The sequence below is a fragment of the Bos javanicus genome, chromosome 13, assembly GCF_032452875.1.
Source record: "Bos javanicus breed banteng chromosome 13, ARS-OSU_banteng_1.0, whole genome shotgun sequence".
NCBI lineage: Eukaryota > Metazoa > Chordata > Mammalia > Artiodactyla > Bovidae > Bos > Bos javanicus.
Genome location: NC_083880.1, coordinates 31273034 through 31292748, shown reverse-complemented (window position 1 = coordinate 31292748; position 19715 = coordinate 31273034). Strand labels below are relative to the sequence as shown.

The 19715-nt window shown below is 40.3% G+C and overlaps 1 protein-coding gene across 2 annotated transcripts in view; it reads left to right on the top strand.

Moving 5' to 3' along the window:
* RSU1 (Ras suppressor protein 1) overlaps nucleotides 1-19715 on the top strand; it is a 215162-nt gene that overhangs the window by 60872 nt on the left and 134575 nt on the right. For both annotated transcript variants that reach the window (XM_061436136.1, XM_061436137.1), the window contains 2 exons: nucleotides 583-665; nucleotides 942-1056. In XM_061436136.1, the coding sequence (XP_061292120.1) occupies nucleotides 583-665; nucleotides 942-1056 (198 nt within the window). The remainder of the gene's footprint in view (nucleotides 1-582; nucleotides 666-941; nucleotides 1057-19715) is intronic.

The following is a 19715-nucleotide window of genomic DNA, read 5'->3' as shown; positions in this document are numbered from 1 at the left end:
TTCTCTGTTTTTAAATTCCACTGCACTATTTTAACTCCTTCATCTTCATTTATTTTTGTGGTTAAGGCTATGGGAACAAATAATAATAGTCTGATGATGGAAACAATGAACTATGATTCTGACCTCCATCACGAGAAAGCCTTTTGGTTCTTTATTTTTTGACCTAGTTCTCTTTATACAACCAAGCTCTTTTGCCCTGAGCGTTGATATAAATGACACAGTGGCTTTCTTGGTTTCACTCTGGATGCAAATTGAGCCATACAGGTGAATCAGAAGTAATTGAAGAAAAATAGCTATCTTTTCTGAAAGTGAATTGAAACTCTGTGCCAGCAGCTGCCAGTGCCCACGAGTTGTTAATTATATCAGTCCTCTTGGATATAGATATTTTCCTGAACACACCAGCTACACAATAAGCCAGTAAATCTAAGTTTGACCTGCTGGTTATTATCGCTAGCCCTAGGTATGTCACAGGCTTTTCACCACGCCAGGGTTATTAATCAAAGCTGACTCCCACGTATTGATCAGACCTCAAATGGTTGGGTTCCATGCCACCCTGTTTATATATTGCTGTTTAATTTGCAGCCACCCTGCGTGCACTCTATCTAAGTGACAACGATTTTGAAATCCTGCCGCCAGATATCGGGAAACTCACAAAGTTGCAGATAGTAAGTAATTTATCTAAATTCTTAGAAAATCAATTCACTCCTACAGCCCTTGTAGGAGTGGAATCAAGGCAATTTGAGCCAGAGTATGGTTTGTTTTGCAGGAATAAAAGCCACTGCTCCCTGAGACCATTCGTTGCCTGTCTGCAGACTCTTGTAAATAAATTGGAAGGATTGAGCCTTCGAGGAAGAGAGGGCAAGGGCGAGGACGAGGGCCTCTGCCGAGCGCCTCTTTATGTGAAAATTGTTTTGACACCCCCTTGTTTCTCTTCTATTTAGCTCAGCCTTAGGGATAACGACCTGATCTCGCTGCCTAAGGAAATCGGGGAGCTTACTCAGCTTAAGGAGCTCCACATTCAAGGGAACCGCCTGACCGTTCTGCCCCCAGAACTAGGTAAGGTGGCTGATGAATGAGCCGAGTTCTGGCTTTAATTATTAATAATGATCCCAGTGCAGAAACTCTGCAAACTCCTCTCTCCTCTTCTCGGCGAGAACCCTCCACCCGGGCACCCAGTTCTCATCCTTCCTAGTGGCATTTGTCATTGACCAGAGTTGAGCTGCTCTGGGTTTGACCTGCCCTGAGGCTCCGTTGAGCACCTGCAACTCCGAGCATCTCGACACTGCTGATGGCAGATGACCAGGCCTGGCTGCCTGCCTGGAGCCGTGGGAAGAGCCTGGCATGAGGAGTAATGGTCTTACCTGGGGCTCCTCCTTTACCGTTGGTGATGACGGCTTTTTTGAAAGGAACCTATCACTCATTTTTTTGATCATTTAGTTTTCTATCTTAATCCCTTGAAAACTTTTTATCAAATAGTTACAGTATTTATGACAGTTGCTTAAAACTACTACATTTCCAAACATGAATTTGGTTGTCTCCTGATGCCATCTTCAGTGGGAACGGTTAACATGTGTTCTCATTGGGAATTCCTCAGTCCTCCTGCCGCGGCCCCTGTGTCTTACTAGGCTGCTGGTCATTCAGATGGCCCTAGGTGACCTTAACGACCTTCCTTGGAAATAACATCCGCACAGGTTCCTCTGTTATTGAGGTTATGTTGCTCTTCTAGAAAAGTTTCATGAGTTCTCCTGTCTTGCTTGTGGAGACTGTGGATGTCCTCTCATTTCTTCAATACGTTGAACTGTATTGTTTCTCAAACTATGACTGTTTGCTTTTTTGCTCCAAAATAGCACGATTTTATTTACTTGTTTATTTATTGCATTTTATTGAAATATAATTGATTCACAATGTTGTGTTAATTTCTCCTGTACAGAAAGTGATTCAGTCATGCACATATATATATATATATTCTTTTTCATATTCTTTTCCATTATGGTTTATCACAGGGTATTGAGTATAGTCCCCTGTGCTATATAGTGGGACCTTGTTTATCCATCCTATATATAATAGTTTGCATCTGCTAACCCCAAACTCCCACTCCATGCCTCTCCTACCTGCCTCTCTTGGCAACCACAATTATGTTCTCTATGTCTGCAGAATAACACAACTTTAAAAAACACACTTGACCCAGCAATTCTTTGAGGAAGTATCTCAAATGAGTGGTAGTTATGAGGCCAGTTGTTATTAATGAGAATGTGAGCACCATGAGAAACAGGGTATATATGTGTTCCTGCTCTGTCCCCAGTGCCTCCCACATGCTGGGAACAAGGTAACTTCTCGAGAGATAAGTACTGAATGAGGTAATGATATGAAGACCTCAGATAGCAAGGTATTGGTTGGGAAGGCTACAAGCGGGCTGAGTCCGGCTTCTGTCCAGAACTGTGCTGTCCAGGAGAAGCCGTGAGCCACACTTCAGATGTTCATGTGACTCCTTTATGGGAAGATGCAGATACAGAATGTTACCATGGGCAGAAAGCTCCATTGGGCAGCGTTAGTCTAAAGGAAAAGCATTTCCTTGGTTCCACTGAACAAATACACAGTTTCACCCCAGCTTCCCCATCTTCTGCAGCTTCTTTTTTGCTTTTCAAGGTCTTGAGGAATTTGTACTGATTTCATTTATTTTATTTTTGGCTGTACTGGGTCTTCATTGGTGCATGCATTGCTGCTGGCTCTAGTTGTGGCGAGCGGGGGCTACTCTAGTTGCAGGACTTGGGCTTCTCACAGAGGTCGCCTGTCTTGTTGCAGAGCACGGGCTCTGGGGCTTGAGCTCAGTAGCTGTGGCACACAGGCTTAGTTGCTCCTCAGCACGTGCGATCTTCCCAGACCAGGAATCGAACCTGTGTCCCCTGCATGGCAGGCGGATTCTTAACCACTGGACCACCAGGGAAGTCCAATTTGTACTGATTTTAAGGGCTGTGGAGTAACTTGGCACTGCCTCTTTGCTGGAATTTGAGTTGCCAGGGCCTGCTTAAGGAGCAGGCTCCAAGATCAAGAGATGTTAACAGGGTTTTTAAGGCAAAAAATCTTCTTGCCAAAAGGAAGATTCTGGACAGGTATTTGCCAACCATAGATATTGGTGTTAGGGATTCATGGGGAGCTTTTGCAGCATACAAATACCTGCTGCCTCCCCAAAGTACTGATTCACATCTCCACCTGTGAGACTAACTCTTGTATAATTTGGTAAAATTCACTTAGTGCTTCTAAAGTCTGTCCTTGATTAGTGTGACAAGGAGAAATGAAAAAAAAAAAAAAGGTTTTATTTCATTTTTTAAGCACTGAGGCAATATAGGGTATTGGATTAATCAGTGATTTCTATCAGCTAAAAATTTGGTAGAAAAATTCCTAGTTAAACCCACACATACCTGACTACCTGTATATTTTAAAATGTCACATGATCTTCCTATTTAAATACTGCACATAGTCACATTTGCCTAACATTTCTGTTATGCTCCCCAATACCAAATAATATATATTTTTTATTCAGGGCTAGGGTTGAGGAGAAAGTCTTTAAATGAGTTTATATTTTCTAGCCATACCTGGAAAAACTTGGTCTCAGCATCTGCCTAGTGGCAGTTTTCCCAAACTGCAGGCAGACACTTAGCTGGAAATAAATGGTAAACCCCTGTCTAAACTCAAGAGGAAGACAGGTGATTAGTTTTGAACAGTGATTTTTTTTGGGGGGGGGTATGCCGTGCAGCCTGTAAAATCTTGGTTCTCTGACCAGGAATCAAACCTGTGCTCCCTGCATTGGGAGACTGGAGTCCTAACTGCTACACCACCTGAGAAATCCCAGTGATTTTTTTAAAGTCAAGAATACGATAATAGCTAGTATTATAATAAGTTATTATAATATGTATTAAGGTCTTGGTGGCAAGGCACTACATTAGATGCTTTTCCTGCATTATCTAAGAATAGTAAGCGGACTGTTTAGACATGAGGAAACAGAGTCTTAGAGAGGGTTGGTGCCTTATCCGTAGGGACACAGAGTCACAGAGGCAAGGTTTAAGCTCTGGCAGCTCGTTGTGCAGGCCCACGTTCCTAACCGCTGGGGCGCACTCCTGCCCATCTATGTGCCACTGAGAGGATTCCTAGAAAGCTGATTCCAAGTGTGAACAAAACACAGCACCTGCTTGCTTCCCCAAATGGCAGCAGAAGGAGGGGAGGTTCGCTGCGGCGAGTGCCCTGGCTGGCTGTGCGGGTCTGAGCAGCAGGACTGGAGTCACACTTGGCAAAATGAAAGTGTTGCAGTTCTGCTCTTCATGCGAAGCCGTTTGCACAGTTGTTCTGGTTCTCCCCCCACCAATCCCTCCACCCCGCATGGGGGAGCCACCCAGCCACAGTGGAGATGTCTTCTGTTTGTGTACCTGGTACCCAAGGCTGTTGTCTGCAGCTGCCCTGGCTGGTGGCTGAGCAGCGCTGGGGACTGTGGACTCGAAGCTGCTCTCGGTCCATCCTTCAGCATCCCGTAGCTGCAGGACTGCTTCAGCGTGTGTAGGGCAGATAATGATCTCTCTTCCCCTATGTATTTACTTTTTATACATCTGAATAAACAAGGTAAAGGCTTTCAAGACTTCTGTGGAATTTCTTTTAAAAATAAAATTGGAGTTTATTAACTGGAAGCCTCATCGGTAAGAGCCTTTGAAGGAAGCAAGGGAATGCGGATGAATTCTGACTTGTTGGGCCTAAGAACATGCAGGGACACTGCCACATAAAGTCAAGGACTGGACTGAAGTTTTTTTTTGTTTGTTTGTTTACATATAAGTATATTTATTTTTTTTTCTTTTTTTTAAATTTTATTTTATTTTTAAACTTTACATAATTATATTAGTTTTATCAAATATCAAAATGAATCCATCACAGGTATACATGTGCTCCCCATCCTGAACCCTCCTCCCTCCTCCCTCCCCATACCATCCCTCTGGGTCGTCCCAGTGCACTAGCCCCAAGCATCCAGTATTGTGCATTGAACCTGGACTGGCATCTCGTTTCATACATGATATTTTACATGTTTCAATGCCATTCTCCCAAATTTTCGCACCCTCTCCCTCTCCCACAGAGTCCATAAGACTGTTCCATACATCAGTGTCTCTTTTGCTGTCTCGTACACAGGGTTATTGTTACCATCTTTCTAAATTCCATGTATATGCGTTAGTATACTGTATTGGTGTTTTTCCTTCTGGCTTACTTCACTCTGTATAATAGGCTCCAGTTTCATCCACCTCATTAGAACTGATTCAAATGTATTCTTTTTAATGGCTGAGTAATACTCCGTTGTGTATATGTACCACAGCTTTCTTATCCATTCATCTGCTGATGGACATCTAGGTTGCTTCCATGTCCTGGCTATTATAAACAGTGCTGCGATGAACACTGGGGTACACGTGTCTCTTTCCCTTCTGGTTTCCTCAGTGTGTATGCCCAACAGTGGGATTGCTGGATCATAAGGCAGTTCGATTTCCAGTTTTTTAAGGAATCTCCACACTGTTCTCCATAGTGGCTGTACTAGTTTGCATTCCCACCAACAGTGTAAGAGGGTTCCCTTTTCTCCACACCCTCTCCAACATTTATTATTTGTAGACTTTTGGATCGCAGCCATTCTGACTGGTGTGAAATGGTACCTCATAGTGGTCTTGATTTGCATTTCTCTGATAATGAGTGATGTTGAGCATCTTTTCATGTGTTTGTTAGCCATCTGTATGTCTTCTTTGGAGAAATGTCTATTTAGTTCTTTGGCCCATTTTTTGATTGGGTCATTTATTTTTCTGGAGTTGAGCTGTAGGAGTTGCTTGTATATTTTTGAGATTAGTTGTTTGTCAGTTGCTTCATTTGCTATTATTTTCTCCCATTCTGAAGGCTGTCTTTTCACCTTGCTAATAGTTTCCTTTGATGTGCAGAAGCTTTTAAGGTTAATTAGGTCCCATTTGTTTATTGTTGCTTTTATTTCCGATATTCTGGGAGGTGGGTCATAGAGGATCCTGCTGTGATGTATGTCAGAGAGTGTTTTGCCTATGTTCTCCTCTAGGAGTTTTACAGTTTCTGGTCTTACGTTTAGATCTTTAATCCATTTTGAGTTTTATTTTTGTGTATGGTGTTAGAAAGTGTTCTAGTTTCATTCTTTTACAAGTGGTTGACCAGTTTTCCCAGCACCACTTGTTAAAGAGATTGTCTTTAATCCATTGTATGTTCTTGCCTCCTTTGTCAAAGATAAGGTGTCCATAAGTGCGTGGATTTATCTCTGGGCTTTCTATTTTGTTCCATTGATCTATATTTCTGTCTTTGTGCCAGTACCATACTGTCTTGATAACTGTGGCTTTGTAGTAGAGCCTGAAGTCAGGTAGGTTGATTCCTCCAGTTCCATTCTTCTTTCTCAAGATCGCTTTGGCTATTCGAGGTTTTGTATTTCCATACAAATTGTGAAATTATTTGCTCTAGCTCTGTGAAGAATACTGTTGGTAGCTTGATAGGGATTGCATTGAATCTATAAATTGCTTTGGGTAGTATATTCATTTTCACTATGTTGATTCTTCCAATCCATGAACACGGTATATTTCTCCATCTATTAGTGTCTTCTTTGATTTCTTTCACCAGTGTTTTATAGTTTTCTATATATAGGTCTTTAGTTTCTTTAGGTAGATATATTCCTAAGTATTTTATTCTTTCCGTTGCAATGGTGAATGGAATTGTTTCCTTAATTTCTCTTTCTGTTTTCTCATTATTAGTGTATAGGAATGCAAGGGATTTCTGTGTGTTGATTTTATATCCTGCAACTTTACTATAGTCATTGATTAGTTCTAGTACTTTTCTGGTGGAATCTTTAGGGTTTTCTATGTAGAGGATCATGTCATCTGCAAATGGTGAGAGTTTTACTTCTTCTTTTCCAATTTGGATTCCTTTTATTTCTTTTTCTGCTCTGATTGCTGTGGCCAAAACTATGTTGAATAGTAATGGTGAAAGTGGGCACCCTTGTCTTGTTCCTGACTTTAGAGGAAATGCTTTCAATTTTTCACCATTGAGGATAATGTTTGCTGTGGGTTTGTCATATATAGCTTTTATTATGTTGAGGTATGTTCCTTCTATTCCTGCTTTCTGGAGAGTTTTTATCGTAAATGGGTGTTGAATTTTGTCAAAGGCTTTCTCTGCATCTATTGAGATAATCATATGGTTTTTATTTTTCAATTTGTTAATGTGGTGTATTACATTGATTGATTTGCGGATATTGAAGAATCCTTGCATCCCTGGGATAAAACGAATGAAAATGAAAACACAACAACCCAAAACCTGTGGGACACGGTAAAAGCAGTCCTAAGGGGAAAGTTCATAGCAATACAGGCACACCTCAAGAAACAAGAAAAAAGTCAAATAAATAACCTAACTCTATAACTAAAGCAACTAGAAAAGGAAGAAATGAAGAACCCCAGGGTTAGTAGAAGAAAAGAAATCTTAAAAATTAGAGCAGAAATAAATGCAAAAGAAACAAAAGAGACCATAGCAAAAATCAACAAAGCCAAAAGCTGGTTCTTTGAAAGGATAAATAAAATTGACAAACCATTAGCCAGACTCATCAAGAAACAAAGGGAGAAAAATCAAATCAATAAAATTAGAAATGAAAATGGAGAGATCACAACAGACAACACAGAAATACAAAGGATCATAAGAGACTACTATCAACAATTATATGCCAGTAAAATGGACAACTTGGAAGAAATGGACAAATTCTTAGAAAAGTACAACTTTCCAAAACTGGACCAGGAAGAAATAGAAAATCTTAACAGACCCATCACAAGCACGGAAATTGAAACTGTAATCAAAAATCTTCCAGCAAACAAAAGCCCAGGTCCAGACGGCTTCACAGCTGAATTCTACCAAAAATTTAGAGAAGAGCTAACACGTATCCTGCTCAAACTCTTCCAGAAAATTGCAGAGGAAGGTAAACTTCCAAACTCATTCTATGAGGCCACCATCACTCTAATACCAAAACCTGACAAAGATCCCACAAAAAAAGAAAACTACAGGCCAATATCACTGATGAACATAGATGTAAAAATCCTTAACAAAATTCTAGCAATCAGAATCCAACAACACATTAAAGAGATCATACACCATGACCAAGTGGACTGAAGTTTTAATACGTAAATGTATTACTTTCCTTTTGCTGTGCACACCTGAATAACTTTAACTGTTACGTCTGGTTCCCAAATAGTAAAGCGCTTGCTTTTATGTTAATCAGTTTATTTGTATAAAATTGGATGTAAGGCAGGCCTGTCTTTTTAAACAAATTTTTAATAGAGTATAATTGCTTTACAGTGTTCTTAATTTCTACTATAAAACAAAGTTAGTCACACATATATATATATAATCACATATAAAGTCACATATATGTAAAAAATCACATATAAAGTCACATATATATGTGTGTGTGTGTGTGTATAATCTTCTCTCTTTTTTGGATTTCCTTCCCATTTAGGTCACCACAGAGCATTGAGTAGAGTTCCCTGTGCTGAACAGTAGGTTCTCATTATCTATGTGTCTCACATGTAGTATCCGGAGAAGGCAATGGCACCCCACTCCAGTACTCTTGCTTGGAAAATCCCGTGGACGGAGGAGCCTGTTAGGCTGCAATCCATGGGGTCGCTAAGAGTCAGACACGACTGAGCGACTTCACTTTGACTTTTCACTTTCATGCATTGGAGAAGGAAATGGCAGCCCGCTCCAGTGTTCTTGCCTGGAGAATCCCAGGGACGGGACAGCCTGGTGGGCTGCCGTCTGTGGAGTCGCACAGAGTCGGACGCGACTGAAGTCGTTAGCATAGCATATGTAGTATCAATAGTGTGGGCTTTCCTGATGCCTCGGTGGTAAAGAATTCACTTGCCAATGCAAGAGACATGGGTTTGATCCCTGGGTCAGGAAGATCCCCTGGAGAAGGAAATGGCAACCCCCTCCAGTATTTTTGCCTGGAGAATCCTCACGGACGGAGGAGTCTGTCGGGCTACAGTCCACGGGGTCGCAAAAGAAGTTGGACCCAAGGTAGTGAATAAAAAACAACAGCCATCAATAGTGTAGATATATTAATTCCAGTCTCCCAATTCACCTCTGCTCCTACTCTTCCATTTCATCATTCGTTCAAACATCAAGTTCCTACTTTAGACCAGGTTTTGTTTTTAAGGAACTGACTTTTCTAGTAATGTAGAATTCACATATTCAACAACCGTTTACTGAGTCTTTGCTCCGTGTTTTATTTCTGGAAGATACAACAAAAAGAGACAAAAATACCCTTTATGACATTTTAGTTGGGGAGAGAGGATAGATGAATGGATGGATGGATAGAAAGCATAACAGATCATGCTAAATGCCCTGGGGAAAAATGAAAATGGAAGAGAGTGTTTAAATGAAGGGGTGGTGTTTCTGTTCTACGGTGTTAACAGAGAAACTAAGATCATGGCATCTGGTCCCATCACTTCATGGTAAATAGATGGAGAAACAGTGGAAACAGTGTCAGATTTTATTTTTCTGGGCTCCAAAGTCACTGCAGATGGTGACTCTATCCATGAAATTAAAAGACGCTTGGTCCTTGGAAGAAAAGTTATGACCAATCTAGACAGTATATTGAAAAGCAGAGACATTACTTTGCCAACACAGGTCCATCTAGTCAAGGCTATGGTTTTTCCTGTGGTCATGTACAGATGTGAGAGTTGGACTGTAAAGAAAGCTGAGCACCGAAGAATTGATGCTTTTGAACTGTGGTGTTGGAGAAGACTCTTGAGAATCCCTTGGATTGCAAGGAGATCAAACCAGTCCATCCTAAAGGAAATCAGTCCTGAATATTCATTGGAAGGATTGATGCTGAAGCTGAAACTCCAATACTTTGTCCACCTGATGCGAAGAGCTGACTCATTGGAAAAGACCCTGATGCTGGGAAAGATTGAAGGCAGGAGGAGAAGGGGATGACAGAGGATGAGATGGTTGTATAGCATCACAGACTCAATGGACATGAGTTTGAGTAAACTCTGGGAGTTGGTGATGGACAGGGAAGCCTGGCGTTCTACAGTGCATGGGGTTGCAAAGACTCGGACACGACTGAGCGACTGAACTGAACAAAGAAAGCCTCATCAGAAGCTGGTGTCATTTAGCCAGAAACCTAAGTGAGGGTGGGATTTTTCCTGGCAGAGGGAAAGGCAGGTGCTGAAGGCCTGAGATGGGCTTGTGTATGCTGGAACAGCCGGAAGACTAGTGTGGCTGGAGCCCAGTGAGGGGAGGTGAGGGCTGGAAGACATGGGCTTAGGTAGGAAGTAGGGACTGGATCACCTGGGGACTTATGCCCTGAAGACATTGCAAGGACTCTGGCTTTTACTGTAAATGAGATGCTGAATAATGTCCTTCCTCCCCCCCCCCCCATGTTGCCCCCTCCTAATTACTGAAATCTAGGAATAGACTACTTTGCATGATGAAGGGATTTTGCTGATGCAGTGTCACAGCTTGAGATGGGAGGTTATCCTGGATTAGCACACTGAGCCCAGTGTAATTGTGAGGTTCCTACAAAGAGGGAGACAGGGGAGACAGGGACAGCAGTAGAAGATGGGATGACAGAATCAAGAGGCTGGAGTCAGGCATGGAAGGGACCACAGGCCGAGGAATGTGGACGCTTCCAGGGGATGCGGAAGCAAGGACAAGGATTTCCCCTGAAGCCTCCAGAAGGAATGCAGGCTTTCTGTGCTTTTCCAGGTGGTCATAATGGTTAGAGTCTGGGTCTGTTTCAGAGGTAAAATTAATAGGAATTAGTGGTGATTAGATGAGGGGGGAGAGAGCGAAGAGTGACTGAGGTGTCAGGGAATGAAAAGGATGGGGAAGATGGAGGGAAGGGCAGGTGAAGGAGGAGGAGAGGAGCTGGTTACAAGCTGACTTTGGAGTATTTTAAGTTTGAAATGCTTTTTGGGTGTCAAGTCGAGAAGGCAGCTGATATTAGAATCTGGAGTTTAGATGATAGGTCTGGGCTGCACATACAATTGTATCATCAACATAAACATAAGGCCACAGATTGGATGAGGTCTCTTGGATGTGATCAGAGAAGTAGAAGATAGAGCCATGAAACTCCGTAGTTCCTAAACCCTGAAGCCAGAAGGATCAGGGACCTTTAAGGGTTGGATTGGCTCTTGGGCAGCTCTCTGTGCCCAAGTCAGGGACTGTAACCTCCTCTCTGTGGCCTCATGATCAGCCCTCACTGTTACTGCAGTGAGAATGCTTTGTCTTTGTAGGGAAACTGTTTTTCCTGACATGTGAAGCTAACTCTGCCAGCGAAGGGATGAAATAGACATGGTTGACATCTTCTCTTGAGCCTGCCTGAATCCAAGAGTATCTTTTGGAACAGTATATCGAGCTACCCAGCTGGAGAAGACTGTTGAGAGTCCCTTGGACTGCAAAGAGATCAAACCAATCAGTCCTAAAGGAAATCAACCCTGAATATTCATTGGAAGGATGGATGCTGTTGCGAAGAGCTGACTCATTGGAAAAGACCCTGATGCTAGGAGAGATTGAAGGCAAAAGGAGAAGGGGGCAGCAGAAGATGAGATGGTTAGATAGCATCACTGATTCAGTGGACATGAATTTGAGCAAACTCCAAGAGATGTGGAGGATAGAGGAGGCTGGTGTGCTGCAGTCCGTGGGGTGGCAAAGAGTCAGACACAGCTCAGCGACTGAACAACAGTTCAGCCACCAGCCTATCTGTCCTTCAAAAAAGCAGCAACGTGACTAAGATTTCACCCCCTTTTAATTAGCAGAAGAATTAATTAATGCAGTGGAGATAAGACCTGTGTTAGTGGGGGATGAGGGGGAGACAGACATCCAGACCAATCTTCAGAACAGATGAAGCCCCTGAGTCAACAGCCTAACAGTGGTTTCAGAGCTGGTGGCCCTGTGAGCAGTAGATTCTGTTCTGATTTTGCATTTTCTGCCTCACACATGAGATTTATGAGCCATAAGAGCTAAAGATGTTACCTATGTGGTTTTACATGGCCTCCTTCCTAAGTTTCCAGGTATTTGCACTTGGTGGAATCGTTTCTGTTATCTTGGCTTCTGGACGGTCACCCCTCTGCATTTGTCACCCCAGTAATTGCTTCTGGAGAAGGAAGTCGCAGTGTTTTTAGATGTCAGGTATCAACACCCATTTACACGGCCTGTGGGAAGGATGCTTGCATTGCTACGTATACTAGGCCTCGCTGGCTTCGTATACTGCTCTACACGCCACCAATCACAGTTTTTATTGCAGAAATATGAGATGCTTTTGTATTCTTTCTAGCATATTTGTGAAGAGTGGAAACAAATATTAACCCCCTTCAGAGAGTAAGTGGTGTCATGAATTGTGAGCTTTCCTCCAATTGTATTCTCCAGGATGAACAGAGTTAAGAAGAGAGTGGACGACTTCCCTGCAATTCCAGTGCAGGAGGCCTGGGTTCAATCCCTGGTCAGGGAACTAGAGCTCACACGCTGCAACAAGGAGTTCTCATGCTACATCTAAAGATGAAAGGTCTTGGGTATTGTAACCAAGACCCAGCACGGCCAAATTTTTTTTTTGTTAAAATAAAGTGGAGTATATACACCTCAAATCCTTCCAGTTACACCTCTTAATCCTTTTCTTAATAGTGTTGAGATGCTAAAGAAAAAACTTTCTCTCTTAACACAGAAGAGAAGGAGATATGGTATTCTCTTGTTGGTCAGTTAAGTCCCTGATTAAAAATGTCTTACAACTTCACATTATTGTTGCCAGTTATCTTATCCTAAAGGGTAAAATATGTTTTAATGTATGTAGTAGGTTATAGAGGCTTACTCTTTGTCACTACACTTCTGTTCCTATCTTAGTCTCCCAATTCCTTGTTCTGTGATAATAGGCAGGTTATTTTCTATGCTTCCTGCAGAATGAGGGTAGTAGTACTGTTGTGAAGATTAAAATAATAATATACACACAGTGGATTTTTATACTATTAAACGTTCACTGTTTGGAGACTGAGTGCCTGGTGAGCAGGAGTCTAACACATTGTGATTGGCTGGATGAAAGAAAGGCTGAGACTTAGCCTCGGATGAGGAAGGTGAGGAAGTGCAAGGGGATGTCCAAAGGGACTTTCAGGGAAGAGAAGTGGGGAGGATAAGGTGAGGGCCCCATGTGGCAAACAGGCACAGTGGACAGAAGGTCTGGAGAAAGGGTTTCATTGCCATCTCTTCAATCCCATCATTGTGTTCCTGATACATGCTTGATTTCACAAGTGATTTTCAGCTCAGCCCTTTTTGTGAGTTGTGTAATTGAGACTGGGAGCAAGTCACCTGGTTCTTCTTTGTGGTTAGTTCATTGCTTGGTTGCTTCATTCACTCGTTCATTCATTCACTTCCTGACTTTGTGACATCCTATATGAGACTATGAACTTGTCCAAAAGTATTGAATTCTTAATAGCACTTGATCTAACTCATTTCTTCATCCCATGGTAAGATCTTAAACTACCTCCCTGCAAGAGATACCTTGTTTTTTCACTTAATTTCTTACTGTCTTGGGTTGCCTTTTGTGACACTCTGCATTTCATTGATGATTTTTTTTCTTCTCCCTGTTTTTCTTCTTTTCTTGTCTTCACTTTTTAATATTACTGATGTGTGCATACACTGTAATCCTTTGTCACATGTCTACATGTTAGTAATGCATGTTTGAAGTACGCTAAGTCTTTATTATTTTGTTATAAATTAAAAGCATTAAAGATCCTAGAGCATAAAATTGGACTGTTTTCAAGCTAGGCAAGCTATTAATAGTTTAGCTATCATGTGAAATCTGTTAACTCTTTTCTTGAGAAAAGATGTAATGCCAGTTATTAGCCATCTCCAGAATAAGCAGATACCAAAGACATAATACATTAAACATTTTTTCTTTTAGTCTAGATTCTCTGTTCTGGAGAATTATCTGCCCTGACCCAAAGCAACTTTAGATTGTTATCGGAGCTGCTTTTCTCTGCCTAAATCCTGTTAATTGTGAAAGGTGGGAAAGGGTTATGGTCTGTCTGATTAGGCTGAGAAGCAGTCCTTTGAATTGACCCTCTTTTCTACTTCTATTCTTGGTTTTGTTTGATGTATTCATTTTAAAACTTATGAACAAAATCAAGACATGGGACAGCATAGTTGAGAGTGCGGTAGGGGTATCCACTGGCCTGGATCACCCACCGTCTGGTCTCCCAAGGCAGATGACCTTGAACAAATCACTTACCTGCATATTACTCAGTGGCCATAACTCATAGCACCTGGCTTTTTTCCAACTGGATTACACTTTCTAGTTCACCAGGACCCTCACCTGAGCCTCTGAAGATCCCTCACTAAACAGAAATGAGGAAATTACATAACAGAGTTATACAATGATTTGTATATTTTTGTTTTCAAATTCACAAGTTACAAAAATATAACACAATATCACTTAGGATTTATAAAATTTAGTTCAGAATGCTGCAGGTGTGTGCACAAGTTTTAAATTACATGATAAACAGTCTCATTTCAAACTCGGTGGGAAAATGTCCAAAATTTGAGACTTTTTTTGGAAGCGCTAATCCCCTCATTTGTGTTATTGTTTCTTCTGCTTTTCTTCCTTCATTGATTTCACTGGCCCCTGTAGATACTGGAGTATGCAAAGCCTGGATTTACTTCTGGACTCAGACTTTTTTTTTTTTTAATATTCCTATCTTTTATTGTGCCCCTTAACTTTTTTTTTTTTTTTTTTTATTCTTCCAATTTTATTTTATTTTTAAACTTTACATAATTGTATTAGTTTTGCCAAATATCAAAATGAATCCGCCACAGGTATACATGTGTTCCCCATCCCGAACCCTCCTCCCTCCTCCCTCCCCATACCATCCCTCTGGGCCATCCCAGTGCACCAGCCCCAGGCATCCAGCATCATGCATCGAACCTGGACTGGCAACTCGTTTCCTACATGATGTTTTACATGTTTCATTGCCATTCTCCCACATCTTCCCACCCTCTCCCTCTCCCACAGAGTCCATAAGACTGTTCTATACATCAGTGTCTCTTTTGCTGTCTCGTACACCGGGTTATTGTTACCATCTTTCTAAATTCCATATATATGCGTTAGTATACTGTATTTATGTTTTTCCTTCTGGCTTACTTCACTCTGTATAATAGGCTCCAGTTTCATCCACCTCATTAGAACTGATTCAAATGTATTCTTTTTAATGGCTGAGTAATACTCCATTGTGTATATGTACCACAGCTTTCTTACCCATTCATCTGCTGATGGACATCTAGGTTGCTTCCACGTCTTGGCTATTATAAACAGTGCTGCGATGAACATTGGGGTACACGTGTCTCTTTCCCTTCTGGTTTCCTCAGTGTGTATGCCCAGCAGTGGGGTTGCTGGATCATAAGGCAGTTCTATTTCCAGTTTTTTAAGGAATCTCCACACTGTTCTCCATAGTGGCTGTACTAGTTTGCATTCCCACCAACAGTGTAAGAGGGTTCCCTTTTCTCCACACCCTCTCCAGCATTTATTATTTGTAGACTTTTGGATCGCAGCCATTCTGACTGGTGTGAAATGGTACCTCATAGTGGTTTTGATTTGCATTTCTCTGATAATGAGTGATGTTGAGCATCTTTTCATGTGTTTGTTAGCCATCTGTATGTCTTTTTTGGAGAAATGTCTATTTAGTTCTTTGGCCCATTTTTTGATTGGGTCGTTTATTTTCTGGAGTTGAGCTGTAGGAGTTGCTTGTATATTTTTGAGATTAGTTGTTTGTCGGTTGTTTCATTTGCTATTATTTTCTCCCATTCGGAAGGCTGTCTTTTCACCTTGCTAATAGTTTCCTTTGATGTGCAGAAGCTTTTAAGGTTAATTAGGTCCCATTTGTTTATTTTTGCTTTTATTTCCAATATTCTGGGAGGTGGGTCATAGAGGATCCTGCTGTGATGTATGTCGGAGAGTGTTTTGCCTATGTTCTCCTCTACGAGTTTTATAGTTTCTGGTCTTACGTTTAGATCTTTAATCCATTTTGAGTTTATTTTTGTGTATGGTGTTAGAAAGTGGTCCAGTTTCATTCTTTTACAAGTGGTTGACCAGATTTCCCAGCACCACTTGTTAAAGAGATTGTCTTTAATCCATTGTATATTCTTGCCTCCTTTGTCGAAGATAAGGTGTCCATATGTGCGTGGATTTATCTCTGGGCTTTCTATTTTATTCCATTGATCAATATTTCTGTCTTTGTGCCAGTACCATACTGTCTTGATAACTGTAGCTTTGTAGTAGAGCCTGAAGTCAGGTAAGTTGATTCCTCCAGTTCCATTCTTCTTTCTCAAGATCGCTTTGGCTATTCGAGGTTTTTTGTATTTCCATACAAATTGTGAAATTATTTGTTCTAGCTCTGTGAAGAATACTGTTGGTAGCTTGATAGGGATTGCGTTGAATCTATAAATTGCTTTGGGTAGTATACTCATTTTCACTATATTGATTCTTCCAATCCATGAACATGGTATATTTCTCCATCTATTAGTGTCCTCTTTGATTTCTTTCACCAGTGTTTTATAGTTTTCTATATATAGGTCTTTTAGTTTCTTTAGGTAGATATATTCCTAAGTATTTTATTCTTTCCGTTGCAATGGTGAATGGAATTGTTTCCTTAATTTCTCTTTCTGTTTTCTCATTATTAGTGTATAGGAATGCAAGGGATTTCTGTGTGTTGATTTTATATCCTGCAACTTTACTGTAGTCATTGATTATTTCTAGTAATTTTCTGGTGGACTCTTTAGGGTTTTCTATGTAGAGGATCATGTCATCTGCAAATAGTGAGAGTTTTACTTCTTCTTTTCCAATTTGGATTCCTTTTATTTCTTTTTCTGCTCTGATTGCTGTGGCCAAAACTTCCAAAACTATGTTGAATAGTAATGGTGAAAGTGGGCACCCTTGTCTTGTTCCTGACTTTAGAGGAAATGCTTTCAATTTTTCACCATTGAGGATAATGTTTGCAGTGGGTTTGTCATATATAGCTTTTATTATGTTGAGGTATGTTCCTTCTATTCCTGCTTTCTGGAGAGTTTTTATCATAAATGGATGTTGAATTTTGTCAAAGGCTTTCTCTGCATCTATTGAGATAATCATATGGTTTTTATTTTTCAATTTGTTAATGTGGTGTATTACATTGATTGATTTGCGGATATTGAAGAATCCTTGCATCCCTGGGATAAAGCCCACTTGGTCATGGTGTATGATCTTTTTAATGTGTTGTTGGATTCTGATTGCTAGAATTTTGTTAAGGATTTTTGCATCTATGTTCATCAGTGATATTGGCCTGTAGTTTTCTTTTTTTGTGGGATCTTTGTCAGGTTTTGGTATTAGGGTGATGGTGGCCTCATAGAATGAGTTTGGAAGTTTACCTTCCTCTGCAATTTTCTGGAAGAGTTTGAGCAGGATAGGTGTTAGCTCTTCTCTAAATTTTTGGTAGAATTCAGCTGTGAAGCCGTCTGGACCTGGGCTTTTGTTTGCTGGAAGATTTTTGATTACAGTTTCAATTTCCATGCTTGTGATGGGTCTGTTAAGATTTTCTATTTCTTCCTGGTCAGTTTTGGAAAGTTGTACTTTTCTAAGAATTTGTCCATTTCTTCCACGTTGTCCATTTTATTGGCATATAATTGTTGATAGTAGTCTCTTATGATCCTTTGTATTTCTGTGTTGTCTGTTGTGATCTCTCCATTTTCATTTCTAATTTTGTTGATTTGATTTTTCTCCCTTTGTTTCTTGATGAGTCTGGCTAATGGTTTGTCAATTTTATTTATCCTTTCAAAGAACCAGCTTTTGGTTTTGTTGATTTTTGCTATGGTCTCTTTTGTTTCTTTTGCATTTATTTCTGCTCTAATTTTTAAGATTTCTTTCCTTCTACTAACCCTGGGGTTCTTCATTTCTTCCTTTTCTAGTTGCTTTAGGTGTAGAGTTAGGTTATTTATTTGACTTTTTTCTTGTTTCTTGAGGTGTGCCTGTATTGCTATGAACTTTCCCCTTAGGACTGCTTTTACCGTGTCCCACAGGTTTTGGGTTGTTGTGTTTTCATTTTCATTCGTTTCTATGCAAATTTTGATTTCTTTTTTGATTTCTTCTGTGATTTGTTGGTTATTCAGCAGCGTGTTGTTCAGCCTCCATATGTTGGAATTTTTAATAGTTTTTCTCCTGTAATTGAGATCTAATCTTACTGCATTGTGGTCAGAAAAGATGCTTGGAATGATTTCTATTTTTTGAATTTACCAAGGCTAGCTTTATGGCCCAGGATGTGATCTATCCTGGAGAAGGTTCCATGTGCGCTTGAGAAAAAGGTGAAATTCATTGTTTTGGGATGAAATGTCCTATAGATATCAATTAGGTCTAACTGGTCTATTGTATCGTTTAAAGTTTGTGTTTCCTTGTTAATTTTCTGTTTAGTTGATCTATCCATAGGTGTGAGTGGGGTATTAAAGTCTCCCACTATTATTGTGTTATTGTTAATTTCTCCTTTCATACTTGTTAGCATTTGTCTTACATACTGTGGTGCTCCCGTGTTGGGTGCATATATATTTATAATTGTTATATCTTCTTCTTGGATTGATCCTTTGATCATTATGTAGTGACCTTCTTTGTCTCTTTTCACAGCCTTTGTTTTAAAGTCTATTTTATCTGATATGAGTATTGCTACTCCTGCTTTCTTTTGGTCCCTATTTGCATGGAAAATCTTTTTCCAGCCCTTCACTTTCAGTCTGTATGTGTCCCCTGTTTTGAGGTGGGTCTCTTGTAGACAACATATGTAGGGGTCTTGTTTTTGTATCCATTCAGCCAGTCTTTGTCTTTTGGTTGGGGCATTCAACCCATTTACATTTAAGGTAATTACTGATAAGTATGATCCCGTTGCCATTTACTTTATTGTTTTGGGTTCGAGTTTATACACCATTTTTGTGTTTCCTGTCTAGAGAATATCCTTTAGTATTTGTTGGAGAGCTGGTTTGGTGGTGCAGAATTCTCTCAGCTTTTGCTTGTCTGAAAGCTTTTGATTTCTCCTTCATACTTGAATGAGATCCTTGCTGGGTACAATAATCTGGGCTGTAGGTTATTTTCTTTCATCATTTTAAGTATGTCTTGCCATTCCCTCCTGGCTTGAAGAGTTTCTATTGAAAGATCAGCTGTTATCCTTATGGGAATTCCCTTGTGTGTTATTTGTTGTTTTTCCCTTGCTGCTTTTAATATTTGTTCTTTGTGTTTGATCTTTGTTAATTTGATTAATATGTGTCTTGGGGTGTTTCTCCTTGGGTTTATCCTGTTTGGGACTCTCTGGGTTTCTTGGACTTGGGTGATTATTTCCTTCCCCATTTTAGGGAAGTTTTCAACTATTATCTCCTCAAGTATTTTCTCATGGTCTTTCTTTTTGTCTTCTTCTTCTGGAACCCCTATGATTCGAATGTTGTAGCGTTTAATATTGTCCTGGAGGTCTCTGAGATTGTCCTCATTTCTTTTAATTCGTTTTTCTTTTATCCTCTCTGATTCATTTATTTCTACCATTCTATCTTCTAATTCACTAATCCTATCTTCTGCCTCTGTTATTCTACTATTTGTTGCCTCCAGAGTGTTTTTAATTTCATTTATTGCATTATTCATTATATATTGACTCTTTTTATTT